This window comes from Centropristis striata, chromosome 1, assembly GCF_030273125.1.
Source record: "Centropristis striata isolate RG_2023a ecotype Rhode Island chromosome 1, C.striata_1.0, whole genome shotgun sequence".
Lineage (NCBI taxonomy): Eukaryota > Metazoa > Chordata > Actinopteri > Perciformes > Serranidae > Centropristis > Centropristis striata.
In genome coordinates this window covers 13,228,087-13,248,109 of record NC_081517.1, presented here as the reverse complement: position 1 = coordinate 13,248,109, position 20,023 = coordinate 13,228,087, and the positions used below count along the sequence as shown (strand labels likewise).

At 34.6% G+C, this 20,023-nt stretch overlaps 3 protein-coding genes across 4 annotated transcripts in view; 1 reads left to right on the top strand and 2 right to left on the bottom strand.

The window, feature by feature from the left end:
• Positions 1-957, bottom strand: part of LOC131972083 (protocadherin Fat 4) — a 30,936-nt gene extending 29,979 nt beyond the window's left edge. Inside the window, exon 1 of the mRNA XM_059333844.1 lies at positions 498-957. Within this exon, the coding sequence (XP_059189827.1) occupies positions 498-590 (93 nt within the window). The 5' untranslated portion in view covers positions 591-957. The remainder of the gene's footprint in view (positions 1-497) is intronic.
• LOC131972024 (protein dachsous-like) lies at positions 596-3,942 on the bottom strand. Its single transcript, XM_059333755.1, has 6 exons — positions 3,625-3,942; positions 2,641-2,688; positions 2,464-2,553; positions 1,601-1,687; positions 732-814; positions 596-611 (listed from the first exon to the last, which is right to left on the bottom strand). The coding sequence occupies exons 1-6, from the start codon at positions 3,871-3,873 to the stop codon at positions 596-598; spliced, it is 573 nt and encodes a 190-aa protein (XP_059189738.1). The 5' UTR covers positions 3,874-3,942.
• An 8,659-nt stretch (positions 3,943-12,601) lies between these two features.
• On the top strand, positions 12,602-15,693 carry LOC131974019 (uncharacterized). 2 transcript variants are annotated; one of them, XM_059336183.1, is made up of 3 exons: positions 12,602-12,707; positions 13,109-13,221; positions 14,732-15,693. In XM_059336183.1, exons 2-3 carry the CDS (start codon positions 13,109-13,111, stop codon positions 15,294-15,296), a joined length of 678 nt encoding a protein of 225 aa, XP_059192166.1. In that variant the 5' UTR covers positions 12,602-12,707; the 3' UTR covers positions 15,297-15,693. The 2 variants fall into 2 exon arrangements, 1 of the variants encoding a protein (XP_059192166.1); XR_009394600.1 differs by lacking the exons at positions 12,602-12,707; positions 13,109-13,221 and adding an exon at positions 13,770-13,872.
• Positions 15,694-20,023: the final 4,330 nt, after the last annotated feature.

Sequence of the window (20,023 nt, the reverse complement as noted above, 5' to 3'; positions counted from 1 at the left end):
GGTCTTGAATGTTAAATTACAGTGAATTACACAAAAAAATCACATCATATTGCTGAATGTAAAATTAAGGCAACTTTCTGTTTTCCTACAGTAAAACTTTTAATTTAATTTAATTTGTAAAATTAAAAAAAGTCTGCCTGCTTAGCACTTAGTCATAAATAAATAAATAAATAAAAATTTAAAAAACCTTATCTTAATATCTATTATTCAACAGATAAATTGTTTAAGAATATAGACATTTACTTCAGATTATCCATATTTTTAAAGAATTTATCTGTAAAATAACTTACTGTTGTTTACTGTTATTTGAGTGTTTGACAACTTTTTTTACAGTGTATTTTAAATCAACAATACTGAATAAAAAGAGAAAACCATCAATTTATCACCTAATTAATAACTTTCTACTGAAGTGCTGTTGCTTAAAAAAAGATTTGTGAGAACTGTGACAGGCATTACCTGTGAGATAATGGTTGCAGTATTTAGTTAAAGAGACTCACCTGGTTCTCTGGAATAAAAGCCTGGTACACGCTGTGGCTGAAAAAGGGATTCAAGTTATCGAAGTCAACCACGTTGATCTGCACGCTGGCCATGTCGTTTAACCCCCAGTTATCCTGCAGCGAACACAGATCGATCAGGTGTTCATGTTATCAAGGCTCTTTACAATCCTGTACCATCAGAAGATGAGTCCATATATACTTTCACTTACCCGCGCCGTCACAACAAAGTTGTACCTCGGGGCAACATTGTAGTTCAAACGTCTCTTCAAAATAAAATCCCCTGAGTTGGTCAAAATAAAGTCCTCTGAAGCTGGTACCTTATGACAAAAAGTTAAATTTCATCAAGAAACTTAAACAAAAATAAATTTCACTGCGATATATATATTAAATATTGAAGTCCTGCAGCTCTATAGAATCGGCACAATCATTGCTAGAGAAAAAATAAATTAAAAAAATTAAATTAAATAAAAAAAAATAAATTCATCATTAAAAAAATGCAAGTTAAATTTCTCTGAGAAATTATTTTTTGTCTCGAATGCTGGAAAAATAATTCTGGTCTCCACATATTGTCCATATTGAAGTATTGTCATGTTTCCAGCCTCTCCTGCCCTCTCCTCTCAGCTCTGTGTAAACAGCCTCTCCTGTCCTCTCCTCTCTGCTCTGTGTAAACAGCCTCTCCTGTCCTCTCCTCTCTGCTCTGTGTAAACAGCCTCTCCTGTCCTCTCCTCTCTGCTCTGTGTAAACAGCCTCTCCTGTCCTCTCCTCTCTGCTCTGTGTAAACAGCCTCTCCTGCCCTCTCCTCTCTGCTCTGTGTAAACAGCCTCTCCTGTCCTCTCCTCTCTGTAAACAGATTTTCAGTGAATATTTGTCGCTTTTTTCAAAATAATGATTTAAAGGCTGAAGATAGCCATCTTGCCATTATGTCCTACAAAATAATATTGATATGAAATATAATTATTTTTAGTTGCTTTTTAAAAATAATTATCATCATCATCAGTGCAGTATTTATGGATTCATACAGCATTTGTGTTGCTAAATTGGTAAAAAATTATAATCATAAACCAACATTTTTCCAAATATGAGAATATTAAAATGATAATTACATAGGAATATGACACTTGGTTGTTTGCAGGGCTGCTGTCTGCGTCCACAGCCGTCACTTGTAGAACCACGCTGTCCACAGGTTTTATCTGAAAGAAGAGAAAGGCTGAATGACCCACAGACAATAAGAAATATGCATGTGACCTTTTTTTATTACACACAACATAAATAAATAAAAAAATCTAATAAATAACACAAATGTATGTACTATGTATATAAATAATGTATTTATTTATTAACAAAAATATTTAAATAATAAAAAATAAATAAATAATGAGAGATAATAGTAGAATACAACTGACTCAAATTATACATTCAAACATTATCTTTTAATTTCTTTTTTGCTTTTATTATTTGTACTTTATTATTTTTTATATATCTTTGTAATATTATTATTATTACTATTATTATTATTATTATTATTATTATTATTATTATTATTATTATTATTATATTTAATTTATTTTACTCCTGGCTTTGAAAATGCACCATATATTAATACATATGCAGACATTAGATTTTATTTACTTTTTCTTTTAATCTCTTGTCTCACCATTCACTTACTATACCAGAGAGTGTAATAAAAAAGTATTAAATGTATATTAAAAAAAAGGATGGGTGTTAATTTCTGTTTTCAATAAAAAGATAATAAAAATAAGATTAAAAAAAGATTGATTTTTAATTTCCATTAAATTTATTTCAATAAATGACTCGTGGCAGTTTCTGCACAGGTCTTGCCATGTATTATGTTTAATTATATATATAAATATATTATATATATATATATATATATATATATTATAAATATTAATTCAAATTCACGTAACATCTTATCGATTTATCTTTATCTCCTTCAGTGCCATACCTCAGAGACGTCAATGCTGTAGGTCTCCTGTGGAAAAATTGGCCCGTTGTCATTGAGGTCGTTGACTTTCAGCGTCCGAGTGTTGTTGAACTGCCACAAGGAAAAATCATCATTTCAAACATTCGGTTTTGTTGGTGACCGTTTGTGAATACTGCAACTTTGATGTTCTGCACCTACCTTCTGGGGGCTGTCACACATTACGGAGTAATACAAGGTGCTGTCACTCTGTAACACAGGAACACAGTGCACTTCAAATAGAAACAGAAAAATAGAACTCATGCATCTATAAAGTTGGAAAAAAGATTTTCATTAGCAAACAAGAAACTTACACATATATATATACACACACATATATATACACGTGTATATATATATATATACACACACATATATACATATATATATATATTTTATTATTATTATTATTTATTTATTTTCTACATTTATTCATCTATTGATTTATTTATTCATTTGATTCTGCTTAGGTCATTTTTCATCCTTCATAATCTGTCCTTGTGCAAAAAAAGATTTTCATTAGCAAACAAGAAACACTTCAAGAAATTTAATAAATTAATAAATACCTAAAAAAAAAAAAATAATACATGTAAAAATGTTTCAATTTACTTTTTGCATTTACATACATACATATTCACATACATATACATATATACATATATGTGTGTGTATATATATATACATACACACATATATATATATGTGTGTATGTATATACACATATATTTATTTTTTAATTATTATCATTTATTTATTTTCTACATTTATTAATCTATTGATTTATTTATTCATTTGATTCTACTTAGGTCATTTTTCATCCTTCATAATCTGTCCTTGTGCTGCTGCTACGTCTGAATTTCTCCTCTTTTCTAATTAATGTTTACCGTTTATAGAAATAAAATAAAAAAAACCTAGAAGGACACTTGGGGAACTCAGACCTCCCCCCTGTCCTGTCCTGTCCTGCAATGCTACAAAGAGTGAAAAATATATATAATAAATGTAATGTGTTGTTCATGAAAATCAAACCTGGAGTTTTTTTTTATAAAATCCTGCTAACAAACAAACGAATAAAACAAAAACACCACATCCTTGGCGGAGGTTAATCAGGAGTATTTAAGTATGTGCAGACAGGTTTCCCAAACTCACTGCAGACAGCATGTCGGCGTCCAGCAGCTTCTTGGTGCGAACGGTGGCGCTGGTGTCTCCCAGAGTGAAGCTCAGCTCTAGGAACTCCAGGTGGGGAGAGAAGAGATAGGGCACCAGCTTCACGCCGCTCCCTGCTGTGATCCCGCTCACCACCTCAATGTCTCCTGCAGCATCATGGGAGCATTGTGAGGAATGGACCACATGAACATCTGATCTACCGCTCGATGCACACAGCACCAATGTGAGCATGTTTTATTCAGCATGAAGTCCAGACAGATCCCAGCAGAAGATATAATAACGACTTAAAGACCAACAGCTCTGCACTGGTACTCTAAACAAATAAATAACAACAATGTGTGTGTGTGTGTGTGTGTGTGTGTGTGTGTGTATATATATATATATATATATATATATATATAATGTATTTATTTATTAATAATTAATTAATAAATAAGATAATAGTTGAATATAACTGACTCAAATTATAAAAAACAAACATTTTTATTTCACTTTATTTGTACTTATTATTACTGTTTTAAAATATACATTATCATCATCATCATTATTTTTATTATATTTTATTTATTGTACTCCCTTTTGTTGTTTAACCCTTTGGAGTTTGGTCTGTTTTTTGTCTGTCCTTCTCCTTCTGCCTGTATTTACCACTTCAAAAATGTTCCCCATGTCGTGTTGGTATCATTTTTTTCAGCACAACCTCACCTATGTGACCTGATCATTATTGTTTCACTTTGACTTACTGGATAAACACTTTGAACCCAAAAACCATCCCAAAAACTGATTATGAAAATGTTCTTTTTCACTAAGAAATATGCATGTGACCTTTATTATTATTATTATTATTATTATTATTATTTTTTTACAGAACAGGATATATCCTGATAAAGGACCTCACAACATAAATAAATAAAAAATCAAATAAATAACAAAAATGTATGTATGTATATAAATAATATATTTATTCATTCATAAAAATATTTAAATAATAAAAAGTAAATAGAGATAATAGTTGAATACAACTGGCTCAAATTATACAAACATTTTTTTTTATTTGTATTTTGCTTTTATTATTTGTATTTTGTTTATTTTTTAAATATATTTTTGTATATCTTTGTAATATTATTATTATTATTATTACTATTATTATTATTATTATTATTATTATTATTATTATTACTATTATTATTTTATTATATTTAATTTATTTTACTCCTGGCTTTGAAAATGCACCATATGTTTTCTTCACTTTCGAAACACAATCATGGTCAATGAAGAGTTTTAAATGTTGGTTACAAATATAACAAAGAGACTAAGAAGACTGAGACCGTAAAACGAGGAGAACATCTAGTTCTATATTTTTTATGCTTAATATATGTGACCTTATCTCTGGTTTTACTTGGCCTATCATCATCAAATAAAAACTGACATGGAGTTTGAAGCCAGAACTTTAGATGGAAGCTGACAGCAGAAACACGCTGCTGATGGTTTTACAGCGTGGTTTGATCATGCAGGTGGGATCTTTTTAAGTTGAATAGGTTATTGAGTGTGGTCGAGCCTTTTCAATGTTTACTCAATAAACAAGACTCATTAAGTCTTTCTGACTCATTTTGGTTCCGCTCCATGAAGTAAACTAAACATAGTTTACAGCATACGTTGCCAGATTAACGGATCCTAAAGTCAGCTGAATGTGCTTCATAAAAACAAATCAACTGAAAATGAGTTAAACTAACTAAAATAATGGCTTGTGGGAAGTATATTGCCTTGTTCATTGTCTTTAATGTATCCTTTATAAACTCTATCGGTGCCTCTTCCCTGACGTTACCTGGCATGGCATCTAAAACCTGATTTGGTTTAATGGTTTACCCCTGTCTGTTCCTTAAGATTTCCTGGCAATGCATCTCGCAAAGACATAAAAGAAGATGATAAGAGGAGAGGGCAGAAATAAAAATAATAAAACATTACACAACAAAGAGGTTTGTTGTGGCCTGCATGAACTGTCAGAAAATCCTTTTTTTTTTTCAAAGCTGAAATCTGAAACTTTCCCCTTATCACAACTTTAAGGCGTGTTTCAGAAATATGCTTTAAATATAAGTTTCTATTTATTTAACTAGGTTTGTCCCAATGAGATCAAATCAATCAAGAAAAATGAATATATTTATCGCTATTTAAAGAGTAAACATGAAATGAGGTCTAACAAATTCACACATGAAACCACTTTCAACTTAAACACTCATTATTATTCTATTAAAAGATATTATCTCTAAAAAATTGTTGTAAAAAAACAGCTGCTGGATTTACTGACTTCACTTTAAAATGAATGTTGTATCCAACTTACCAGAATATCCTTCATCCACTGCACCCACATATTCATTGCTGCCCTCAGCACAATTTATGACTGAAGTCCCTTTAAGGAACAATAAAAGAAACACAAGTTAGTACGGAGTAGTGATGGCTCGATGCCTCTTTCTTCATGCCCGATACAGCAAATATCTGCCAACTCTACAATCTACTTTTATCCTTCTGGTAAAACAACTAAGATGCTAATAATACATTCATATGGATGCATTCTGCTCAACCTACACTGAAAAAGAAAGAGTAAAATAATTTAAAAAAGAAACACTTAACAACAGCAAGTTATTTTACAGATATAAAAATGCAGATAATATACAGAAACATAACTATTTAAATATATATATGTAGAATATTTTTATAAAATCTGAATTGTTTTGTTTTTTTTAACTATAATGTGAATTTTTTGAATTTTTACATAGAATTCACTGTAATTTAACATTCAAGACAGTTAAGACATTTTATGGTTAATATTTGAATATATTTGAAAGAAAGTCATTTACCATTGATATATATATATATATATATATATATATAGCAGACAATTTTTTTTATTTAGTTTAATATGACTGTAAGTGTTTGGCAACATTAACTGGTAGACTTTTTACCATTATTCATGCTTTCTTTTTACATTTTTTTTTATCATTTCATTTTTAAATTTAAATTAAAGTTTTATTGCAAGAAAAAAGTTGCCTTAATTTTACATTCACCAATATGATGTGAATTTTTTAAATATTTTTACATAGAATTCACTATAATTTAACATTCAAGACTGTTAAGAAACTGAATAATACTGTAAAAATGTCCCATTGTATTAATTTACAGATTTCAGCTTCCATTTGCATTAGCATTTAATGTAGAAAAACAAGGAAAATCTGTAAGATAATATAGTAAAACATTATGAGAATATAAAAATCTTTAGTGTGACTTTCTAAAGAGAACCTCTCATGCTCAAACTGTGACACAAGTATTCAACTCCCCAGAAAGAAGAAATACATCGACGGTAACATTACTCATACTGATCCTCTTTATTTAAACTCTTACACACAGCTGCTCACCCGTGTGACTCATGACACGGCTCTCTTTACGGCATGTCATTCAAAGTTTAGTTAAGCATTCATGTAATATGGGAATAGGTAATGAATCACATCTATATGCTTTTATAGCTTTTCAGATATGTGGTGCTGAGATTCCTGACTCCATGATAATAACTGCCGATGCTTATGTAGTGGGCACAAAGTGCTGTAAAATACACGTTTTGAAACAACAAATACTGAAATAACTTTGTAAAAAGGTTCAATTACAAAACAAGAGTATTAAATCTGAAACAAAACAATTAAAGCACATACAAATATACTCTGTATGGTATACATGACCTTAAATCTAATTTCTGTTTGGTATTAAAAGGATAAAATGGTTTTATATCAGTGTATTTAATATCACACAATACTTAAAAATCTGTTTATTACGTTATATTACCTCAAATGTATGGCACAATTTCATGAAGTATCAGTCTGACATCTGTAGTGCAGTTTTCTTCTTTTTTAAAAATGTGCCTCACTTGAAGATGGGACTTTGAAGCTCTAAAACTTTAAATAAGGCATCAAACCTATATGATGGCATCATTTTATGCAGATAAAAGGCCGATAATAAAGCAGATATAGGTGGTATATAACTACTGTGAAAGTATGAAAACGCTCAATCCACAGAAAAATACACAGCCTGCATTCAGAAACTGAATTCTCTAATGTTGTGAGGTCTCAGTTACACCCTGCTGCTACAATGGTGTTTCAGTTATTCCCTGGCTGCAATGATGGTGCAGAGATGCTGCTGATCAATCAGAACAGACTGGGATTATTTTTGGGAGGGGGCTTAAAGAGACAGGCGTCACAGACAGAGAACGAAAACAGATATACAGCCAACCCTCCGAAAAGTCTGTTTTCTTTAAAAAAAAATAGGGGGGAAAATGCTGTTTATCACAGAAAGAATCTTTAAAACTGCCATTATCCTGGGATTTTGAACTTTCCCACGGTCCTTGAACAGGTCATAAATTATGATCATTTCCATTAGCAAAGTAACCAAAACAAAGAGCTTAGAATTGCTATATTTATACAAAATCTCTTTATTCCACATGTCTCATTTAAAGGGAACTAGATCTTGTTAAAAATGTTTTAATTCTGCGCTCAAACGGTCATGTGACAAATATTCACTAAATATCGGTTTACACAGACAGAGAGGAGAGGACAGGAAAGGCTGTTTACACAGAGCAGAGAGGAGAGGACAGGAGAGGCTGTTTACACAGAGCAGAGAGGAGAGGACAGGAGAGGCTGGAAACATGACAATACTTCAATATGGACAATATGTGGAGACCAGAATTATTTTTCCAACATTCGAGACAAAAAATAATTTCTCAAAGAAATTTAACTTGCATTTTTTAAATGATGTATGTCATCATAACTGTGTTATTCTGCTCAAAATGTATTTTTTATTTTTCACCACCTCTAGCAATGATTGTGCCGATTCTATAGAGCTGCAGGACTTCAATATTTTATATATATATATCGCAGTGAAATACAAGGCCACACTGAGTAAAATGTAAAATGAGCAAAAGAAAAGCCTAAAAAACTGCCTAGGGTTAAAATAATGCATATTTTCTACATTGAAGCATTTAACTACTCAAGTTTGAACCTGAAAATGAGCATAATATGAGTCACGATACTCACGGCAGCGCCCAATAACTGGTCAAACAAAATGAATCGGTAACACTGGACTTCTGTAGGAATCCTCACTCAACATTTGGCGTATTTAATGATGTGCAAGATAACTTTTGTAATGCTTTTCTGTTTAATGTCTGGGCGGAACAAAATCACAGAGACAAAATTTGTAGCCAACTGATTACTATTGTAAAAAACAATCTACAGCCTTCGACACAGACAGAAAAAACATGTCTCACTCACTGTCAATGGTTTTAAATCAAATCCCTCTCTAGAATATCTATCCATTCTGGCTCCACTCACCTATGGGACTTCCAGTAACGACACAAGCACAAACAGAGGAAACAAGTAGCAGACCAGTCCGGATCAAAGCCCCGGAGTCCATATCGGCGAGGGTCGTGTTTTCTTAAAACCTGAAAACTGACACTGAACTGATCAGCCACTGAATCACCACTGTTAAGAAGCGCCTGCAGTTTACCTCGCCCTTCTACTTTACAACACTTGTGTTTTATGGCTGGTTATAAGTTGTTACAGTTATCACTGATTGTGCCAAAGAGCAGGAACAAGTCTGAGTTTCTTTTCCCCTGAAACAGTGAGGAAGAATCATGTTCACTTCACAGGACGAGAAGAGAATTCTGACCTTGTTTACACCTTTTCATGTGATTTTTATTGCAGTTTCCCTCTGTAGATTGCTGTGTGTTTGTGGAGAATAATAAAATGTTTATTGCCCTGTGTAAACAGATTTTTCCTGTTGTTCCAGGGCATTACATACAATAATTTTGCACTTCTTGTATAAAAACAGCAGCTATTACTTTCAGTTGTGTGTCTGAACATGGATTTTAAAAGTGTCTTCTTGCCTGAATATTTTACCACACTTCAATCACTGGAATTACTTCTTGTTCGAGTGGATCATCACATGCCTTTTCTGCGCTCTCAGAAATCTAACGTAAAGTTTTTGTTGTGTTTTTTTACGTTACCTTCCTTCTCTTCTCTAGTTTTGACCTGTAGTTGCTCTGAGTCCTGCCCTCTGTTGAAATCTCCATCTTCAATCTCCAAGGCATGAAGAGGCTGAGCAGAAAAAAAACAGATATGCCTTTAATTTAAGTAATCTGATTAAGTCATTCACCATGTTCCCCTTTTGATTCTCTTTATGTTAATCTCCAACATTAGCTTCTGCTGTGAGGGTGACTGTTGTTCCAAGCCAAACTCGCACATCTTACAACAAAAGCCTAAAGCCTTCTGCCAAAAGGTGAGCTGGATTCAGAAAAACACTGTACACACCAGTGGTGGAATGTAACAAAGTACATCTATGACATTTAAGTACTTGAACTTTCCATATTATGTAACTCTATACTTCTACTCCACTACAGTTTAGAGACAATAGTTGTACTTTTACTCCACTACATTTAGCTGACAGCTTTAGTTACTTTTACAGGCGAAGATTTCTCATCTCTTTAGTTTTAAGAAAAGTGGTGTTCAGACCTTTTTATTAAAGGCCCATCCATGAATTTCATTTTTATTAAGGTCTTTGTAATGCAGGATTTCACACACACACACACACACACACACACACACACACACACACACACACACACACACACACACACACACACACACACACACACAGAGAGAGAGAGAGAGAGACCCACACAGACAGAGACACACAGAGACAGAGAGAGAGAGAGAGAGAGAGAGAGACACACACACACACACACACACACACACACACACAAACAGACAGAGAGACAGACACACAGACAGAGACACACAGAGACAGAGAAAGACAGACAGACAGACAGAGAGACAGACAGACAGACAGACAGACAGACAGACAGACAGACAGACAGAGAGACAGACACACAGACAGAGACACACAGAGACACACAGACAGACAGGGCATCAGGGGGTGAGGTGAGTCTATTAGTCATGCACAAAGCAGAAGTCTTCATTTGTCTTCGTCTCTGGATGACTGAGCTAGATGACACAATCAAGCTTGGGATCACTGCTACAGTTTGTTTGTTGGCTTTATTCAAGGTCTTTAGGGATACAAGACAAATAATGAAGCCTTGTCTTATACATATACTCAAACATTACAGCTGCAAGTTAGGACTATTTTCAATACAGATTAGTCTGTTGATTATATATATCAAATTAACCAGTTCACAAAGGGATTGTGCTGCTTTTGCAGATGCTACATGCAGAAAAAAGGCAAAAGAAATTGTGTAATTCTCAAAGTACATGCAAAGGGTGAATTGCATCCCCTAACTGTGCTGCCAAGCAAACTGCGTCTCAGTGCTCTGGTGCTATTTGTATGTATTTAAATGAGATAATATGCAAACATATCTTGCAAAATCTGCCCTTTCATGCAAGCAAAAGAAAAGTCCAGTTTACAACCACCAGCTCTAAGCCACATGCATTTACATTGAAATTATAAGTGTCTCCACCAGTGTCTGGTGGTAGATGAAGTGCATGTATAAGGGCAAATATAAGGTCGACTCAAACTCTTGGGACTCAGAGACAGGAAGCTTCTCTCAGCTCCTCTATGTGTCATTTTTGAAAATACACAAGAAATCAATGAAAAATAAGGTAATAAAAGAATAGATTTCAGGCTCAGTCTGACTCTTGTGATGTCCACAGCTGATACACTCACAAATGCTCACTGTGTGAAAGTGAACTGTGTGTGTGTGTTTGTGTGTTATTGTTTGGATGCGTAGATGAACACAGAACATTAATTAATATTAGATCCTGACAGATCGGTGGCTTTGACTCTGGAGATTTAAATAATCAATGGAGACCCGCTGCACTGTGTCTCTCTTGTCTCTGCAGACATATTTATCTTTACAGTTAAATAAGCAGAGTTTGATCTATTAATAAAAAACAGCACAAGCTCAGCCCAAGTATATGTCCAATTGGGAGTGATTCAGGGCTTCACATTCAGCCTCTAGCACATTTATACTCTGCAACTTGGATAAGTGCAATCATGAGTAAAAAGAAGGCAAACTGTGCTCGGCTTTAAAACTATATGGGCGTTTGATTATAATTATATAATATATAATATATAATATATAATTAGCGCAAAATTCTGAACAATCATTAATCAATCATCGATTAATTATTCCCATCCCTACTGTGCACTAGCCATGCAATAAAAAAGGTGGGGTTTTGTTTTCAATAAAAGATAAAAACCAATCTCGAAACTAAAATAGCATCAGGGAAAAAGGCTCCTTGTACACAAGAAAAGGGAATTTGCACACTCATGCAGCTCATTGTCTGCAGGAAAGTAGATGCATATTTAGGGTACAACTGCAGCAACAATAAGCTGGTACTTCACACCAGTAGGCCTACACAAAAAGTCCAGGAAGAGGTACAAACACGTTCTTTTTATGCTGCTCAACATGAAGCAAAGACAGCAACTGGAAACAAAATCAAGACATTAACACATTACGAGTAGATCAACAGGTGGAGCTTTGGCACACTTCAATAACTTGGAAAGCCCTTATAACAGGGTCAGTAGAGTAATTTATTGCCAACAAATTAAAGAATGAATACATAAATCCATCACAATAACTCACCGACGTTTTTTTTTTTTAGGTTAATTTTGGTTGATGCGTGCGATATGTGGGTTTGTTGGGTAGATTATATGGAACCTACAAAACTTTTTCTTCCTTCAGAAATTTGGAACTTGTTTTTTCTTCAGGAATGTGGAATTGTGAAATCTACTCAACTTTTACTTTCATCAGAAATGTATGTTGCACTGTCACTTGTTACCTAATGTTTACTGATAAAAACCTCCAAAACTTCCGTCATTCGTCACAAAATGAAACTCTTGGTGACCAAAAAAGGCCACGGTGCCACTTTAAGGTGTCCCACTCCACTATAAAAATGCTCCTTTCTTCTGACTGAACTCACTGCAGCAACACCTTGTTTCCTCCAACAGAAGAAGAAGAAGAAAACTGCTTCAGAGGTTCCATCCAACATCTTTCTCCACCAAAACTAAACAAGGTACCAAGATCTGTGTTAAATGTTTGGGATTTTATGAGACTTAACAGATATTTTTAAAAGTGCATATTGCAGCATAAATAAATGGGAAACCATATAATAGGCCTAATATTCATTGTAAAATTATAAAACTGAGGAGTTTTTATTAACTCTGAACAGACTGCTTCTCAGTGAGCAACGCTGTAATGTTTTACAGGTCTATTTTTACCTGCACATAAACCTGTTTTAACAGAATTTCAGAGACTTTATTTCAACTTGTTTAGGAGTCAACATCCCCGTTCTTAATTCATGACGTGCCGTAAAATGTGATAACAAAGTATGATAACGTGAGTTTAGCCACAGCTGTTTCCCTTTCCTCTTACTGCCTTTTATCTTTAAAACTCTCAATAACTTGATGTGTGCAGATGGCCAGCCTGAGTTGGGTCGCTGTGGTGCTGACCTTCAGCCTGTCTGTTGGAAACAATCTGGCGGTGGATCAGAATTACCTTACAAGAAGTGTACAACAAATCCTGAACACGTGAGTCAATGGCCCTCATTTATCTAAGGAGCGTAGAAAAGAGCGCAGATCTCTGAGTGTATAGTTCGTCTTACGACAGGGTTCACGTGGGATTTATCAAACGATCGTATCTCTCCAATCACAGTGTAAAAATGATCCGCTGTTGATAAATGTGGCGGCTGGAGACAAACGCAATTTAAATGTTACGCCCAAATATACATAGACATATATGTAATATAATAATATAATATGTCTATGCTAATATATACCCGATTCAGATGGCTCGCCTCCAGAGTTTACGACACCGAAGGACGCAATACGGCCAAAAAGAGGATTTTTTCCCCCTAAAGTCAGCTTTATTAGCAACATGCACCGTTACAAATAACAAGAGCGCAATACACATTTTACAGAAATACGCAGCAACAGAGGTTTATGAAATAAAAGTAATTATAGTAATATACTCAAGTTCATTGAATATTTTACATTCAGAGCACAGACTTAAACGTTTTCACAGCTTTTTTGTTGAAGGAGGTAAACAATGTTTTAAAGTAGGTTTTAATTAAAAAAGAAGAGGCATTTCTCAGAGGCAGAAAGTGAAGCGCTGACGTCCAACAGCTGCAACACAACAAACTGGTTTTGTTTGGCAGCATAAAAAGTGAAACTCCTGGCGAGGTTGGAATAGCCTATTTAATTTATACATTGTGATATATAAAGCCTAATAAGCTATATAATATCCAAATATTGCTATTATTATGACGGAGAGATATTATTCACCTCTTTACATTTACTAAGAATGATGTCCTAGTTAGAGGAGCGTATCCTACGATTGCAGGATGTATATTAATGATTTTTTAATGATAAATGGTGTAGTCTAAAAATGTTTTGCTTTGTCACCATTAAAAAACAAAGCACGACAGAGTTTTATCAGCTCCAGGCATCGATACTATAGTCTAAGATCAATTCTCAGACTCAGACGTGTGGACTTCACGCTGACTCAGATTTGCGTACACGAGCTGAGAGCAGACTGAGCTCTGATCGTACCGTCCGCTCACGTCCAAATTGATAAATGCCGAGGCTTACGTAGAAATGATCTCACGCCCACTTTACACTTTCTGTCGTATGCTCGTTTGATAAATGAGGGCCAATGTGTTTCCAGTTGTTAGAAGAACACAAAAGTTTAGTATTCTGAAAAGTAAAATTACTTTCAATAACACATTTACATTCAATAAGAAATTTAAAGTAGTTAAATGTTTTTCCTTTAAGAAAATAACCTTTTCACACCCACCAGCATGTTTAGGGTTCAGAGGGTTAAACTCAATAGTGTCCAGCCATGCACACAGCTAAAAGGAGCACAGGGAGGGCCTGAGAGTGGACACTGTGTGCGGTTAATTGTTATAAGGAGACAGTTATGTAGGGATTTAGTGTCTTCAGTAAATGTCCATTTAGGGAGGGTTTACAGCAAAATAAACCAAAACACTTAATTAATACTCTGACACAAGGTAACGCTTTGTGTGTCTGATTTCTTTCGCAGGTACAAGATAGACGGCATGCAGTCCAGTTTTGCTGTAAACATCCCAGAGGACCAGACGAGGCTTGGGGACGTCTTCAGAAATGACGAAGGTTTCAGGGTGACAACAAAATATGGAGGGGGTGATGTGTACACAGGTACCAATGTGGTTGCAGCTGCACCTGACTATGGGGAAACCTTTACTGATCATGCAGAGGCCCGTGTGCTGGACAATATACAAGGTTTAGCTCAGAGAAGTGCAGGTCACATCCTGATCATCTACTCTTCCCTTTCTCCATGTGGTGACAAGTGTGCAAGCCTAACCCATCGGTTCAACATCTTAGACAAAATAAGACAGAATGTCATACCCAAATGGGGAGACTATGCCTTTGTGTTTTCCACAGTATTCGACCAGATCACAGCCGGTAAACCCATACCGCCACAGCAAATAAAACAGGCCCTGACTAATCTAGCAGCTGCAGTTGGTCAGAACAACATATACCGCTGTTATCGACCATGGAGAATGGATTTCAGATGTATCAAGTGCTACAACAATGGAGTAGCTGAAACTCAATGCATTAAAAACTAAAAACTGTGTCTGAGTCCCAACAGGGCTGTGGTAGAGTTGATTGGCGTAGAGGATTCAGGTCCAACTGATGGGAACTGATACAACTGATACCACTTAAATAGCATTAGAAAAAAAAAAAAAAGTATGCTTAACTGCTAACACTTTCTCATTTAAACTACAAGCTTATTACAAAGACAGGCTAAGGACCCAAACACACTTGAGATGTTTTCTGTGGTCCAGATCATTAACCTGCAGAGCTTAAATCATTCTCCTGCACACATACTATGAGCTTTATGGTTATTGTTTACCTTCACACTGTTTTGGGGGTTGTTCCATGTAACGGCTGTGAATCACTGTACTACATATGTGTGTAAAACATGACCAGATCCTTCTGAATAAAGCTTTGCTCAGCATCTTTTCTGATCTGTCTGTGTGTCAGTCATTACTGTTCTCTAATAAACTGTTACTGTCCTTTCAAACCAGCAGAACTACTTTATAGCTTCTGTGCTCCACTGTCCTGCAGTATACAAGGAGCTGTCTCTGTTATTCAGTCTGCCTGATTCATAGAAATGAGGTGAAGAAAATAACAGAAATGTATCAGTATAACACAATTTGGTTCAACAGCTCCACAAACACTCTGAAAACATTAGAACATTAAATATATTGCACCAATTTTATTAGACTGCATTCATAACAATAACAAAAAAAGCTTCATCTTATGTTATTTGATGCATCCATTTATTTTCACAATTTTTGAGTTGCATTTAATGGCATATTAATTTATCTATTGACTCATTTATTATTTTGGCAAGCTGTAATACTCTTTTTGAGCGCTGACAGATCCAGTTTAGCCTGAGGGCAATTACAGAAGAATCCTGTAATTGCAGGTGCGCAGCTTATTGCTCCGCATTTTATTACACAACAAGGAAGTGAGCAGCCGGACTGGAAGGTGTTTTTGACTCAGTTTACTGACTTTAAACTGCAGCATTTAATCTTTTTTGACAGACTGAACGGTAAGTGTGCTCTGCATGGTGTTGGATGTTTCTTTTGGGTTTTTTTGTTTGAATCTAACTAAAAAGCACAAATTCAAAGGACTTGTACATCACATGAGTAGTTTATATTTGTATTCCACTAAGTACAAGTACGATTGTATCAAAATAGTTTTATTAAGAACTGATAAAAAATTTAATAAATACTATTATTATTATTATTATTATTATTATTATTATTATTATTAATAATAATAATAATAATAATAATAATAATATTAATTATCTTGGTAAATACAGTTAATTAATATGTAAAAAAACGTAAAATAAATGTACGCATTAATCAGGTGATAAGGATTTCAGATACTTTGTTTCAACTTGTTTATTTTGGAGTCAACATCCCTGTTTTTATTTCATGACGTGCTGTAAAGTGAAGTGTGATATTCATAAAATTGAAGTGTGCAAATATGCAAAGTGGCTGTGTACATTTAGAAAATGGCTGAAGGATTAGAATTTCCCTTTCCTCTGACTGCCTTTTATGTTGAAAACTAACCCTAACTTGATGTGTGCAGATGGCCGGCCTGAGTTGGATCGCGGTGGTGCTGACCTTCAGCCTTCAGTTTGTTGGAAACAATCTGGGTGTGGATCATGATTACCTTACAATAAGTGTAAAACAAATCAAGAACATGTGAGTCAATGTGTTTCCAGTTCTTAAAACACAAACGTTAAGTAGTATGTATGAACACTAAAACTTCTTTCGATAACACATTTACATTCATTAACATGTTCAAATTAGTTAGCACAGAGTATACACAGAAATACAGAGGTTGAATTTAATACTTTCACAATATTTTTAATACCGACACGACATTGATCTGCCACTGTAGCAGCAAACTTTTCAATTCAGTGTTGGGGGTAACTAATTATAAAGTAACTGATTACTGTATTTTTTTATACCTTTCTGAGTAAGTAAGTGTAATATTGCTTACAATTCAAATCAAGTGTCTATATCACAGTTACTTGATACTTTTTGCTTTTATAGCAGCACAGAGCTATACACAATTATTTGCTATTTAACCCTAACTCAAGACAAAATGTTATTTCATTGTTTTATGTAGGGAGAGCACACATCCCTTCTCCAGCGTTTCACTGTCATTCTTTCTCAGTGAAGGGGCACAAAATGACGAAGTTTAAAAAAAGTTAAAAACAGAAATGTTTAGTGAGAGGACATGTAAAAAGTCAAAAGTAAAGTGACGAGTAGGAGGAGTAACACATTCCATCACAATTTAAAGAGGTAACTTGAAACTAATTACAACTGTAATCATAGACCCCAGTGTTTCCTCAAGGATATTTTTCAGCAATGGGGGTATAGGGTTATTTGTCCCCTGGATGGTAAATATAAATCAACAATTTAGGAAGTATAAAAAATGACACTCAACTGCAAAACAAGCTTTAGAACCAGTGCTTCCCAAAGGATTTTCTGAGACTATATTATGATGGGGGGACCAAAACAAAGTATGGGGGTCCGAGGGCATGGTCCTCCTGAAGTCCTATTGGCCTGTGTAAATGTAGTCCTTATTAAAGTCCGTCCACTTTTAAAGGCTACTCACAGTTGAAATACTAAAAGTCTTGGCCATCAAGAAGCTTGAGCTTATTACTTTATTATTTATTTACTTTTACTTGTTTATCCACTTAAAAAAATATATAGAATAGAATAGCCTTTATGTGCTTCCATTCCTGTATTCATAAGTGATGCACTCGTTCATTTAGTAGTGGCGGGGCGCCGTTACTAAATTAATATAGCGGAAAACGTGGAACCTCAGCCCGCAATGTTAATATTGCACAGAATTTGCAGTCTGTGGCTCCCGTTGCGGCCTTTTGCTAGACTCTGACACAAGGTAATGCTTTGTGTGTCTGTTTTCATTTCCAGGTATGGAATAAAAGGGCAGTTCAGTGTTGCTGTAAACATCCCAGAGGACCAGAGGAAGCTTGGAGACGTCTTCAAAAATGATAAACCTGACACGGTGAAAGGAACATATGAAAGGGGTGTTGATGTGTACAGAGGCACGAATGTGGTTGCAGCAACATTTAAAAAAGTAGAAATATCTGGGAAAACCGTTACTTATCATGCAGAGGCCCGTGTGCTGGACAATATACAAGGTTTAGCTCAGAGAAGTCAAGGTAACATCCTGATAATCTATTCTTACCTTTCACCATGTGGTAACAAGTGTGCAAACCCAACCAATCAGTTCAACATCTTACAAAATATACAAAATGTCAAACACAAATGGAAGAAATATGCCTTTGTGTTTTCAACAGTATTCGACAGGACCGCAAGCGGTGTAAACATACTCCCTAAGGAAATAAAACAGGCCCTGACTAATCTAGCATCTGCAGTTGGTCAGAACAACATATACCGCTGTAACAAACCAGGGGGAATGGAATTTAAATGCATCAAGTGCTACAACAATGGAGAAGCTAAAGCTGAGTGCATTAAAAACTGAAAACTGTCTGAGCCCCAACAGGGCTGTGGTAGAGTTGATTGGTGTAGAGGATTCAGGTCCAACTGATGGGAACTGACACAATTGATACCACTTAAATAGCATTAGAAAGAAAATAAGAAGTATGCTTAACTGCTAACACTTTCTCCTGCACACATACTATGAGCTTTATGGTTATTGTTTACCTTCACACTGTTTTAGGGGTTGTTCCATGTAACGTCTGTGAATCATTGTACTACATATGTGTGTAAAACATGACCAGATCCTTCTGAATAAAGCTTTGCTCAGCATCTTTTCTGATCTGTCTGTGTGTCAGCCATTACTGTTCTCTAATAAACTGTTACTGTCCTTTCAAACCAGCAGAACTAATTTATAGCTTCTGTGCTCCACTGTCCTGCAGTATACAAGGAGCTGTCTCTGTTATTCAGTCTGCCTGATTCATAGAAATGAGGTGAAGAAAATAACAGAAATGTATCAGTATAACACAATTTGGTTCAACAGCTCCACAAACACTCTGAAAACATTAGAACATTAAATATATTGCACCAATTTTATTAGACTGCATTCATAACAATAACAAAAAAAGCTTCATCTTATGTTATTTGATGCATCCATTTATTTTCACAATTTTTGAGTTGCATTTAATGGCATATTAATTTATCTATTGACTCATTTATTATTTTGGCAAGCTGTAATACTCTTTTTGAGCGCTGACAGATCCAGTTTAGCCTGAGGGCAATTACAGAAGAATCCTGTAATTGCAGGTGCGCAGCTTATTGCTCCGCATTTTATTACACAACAAGGAAGTGAGCAGCCGGACTGGAAGGTGTTTTTGACTCAGTTTACTGACTTTAAACTGCAGCATTTAATCTTTTTTGACAGACTGAACGGTAAGTGTGCTCTGCATGGTGTTGGATGTTTCTTTTGGGTTTTTTTGTTTGAATCTAACTAAAAAGCACAAATTCAAAGGACTTGTACATCACATGAGTAGTTTACAGTATATTTGTATTCCACTAAGTACAAGTACGATTGTATCAAAATAGTTTTATTAAGAACTGATAAAAAACTTAATAAATACTATTATTATTATTAATTATTATTAATAATAATAATATTAATTATCTTGGTAAATACAGTTAATTAATATGTAAAAAAAACGTAAAATAAATGTACGCATTAATCAGGCGATAAGGATTTCAGAAACTTTGTTTCAACTTGTTTATTTTGGAGTCAACATCCCTGTTTTTATTTCATGACG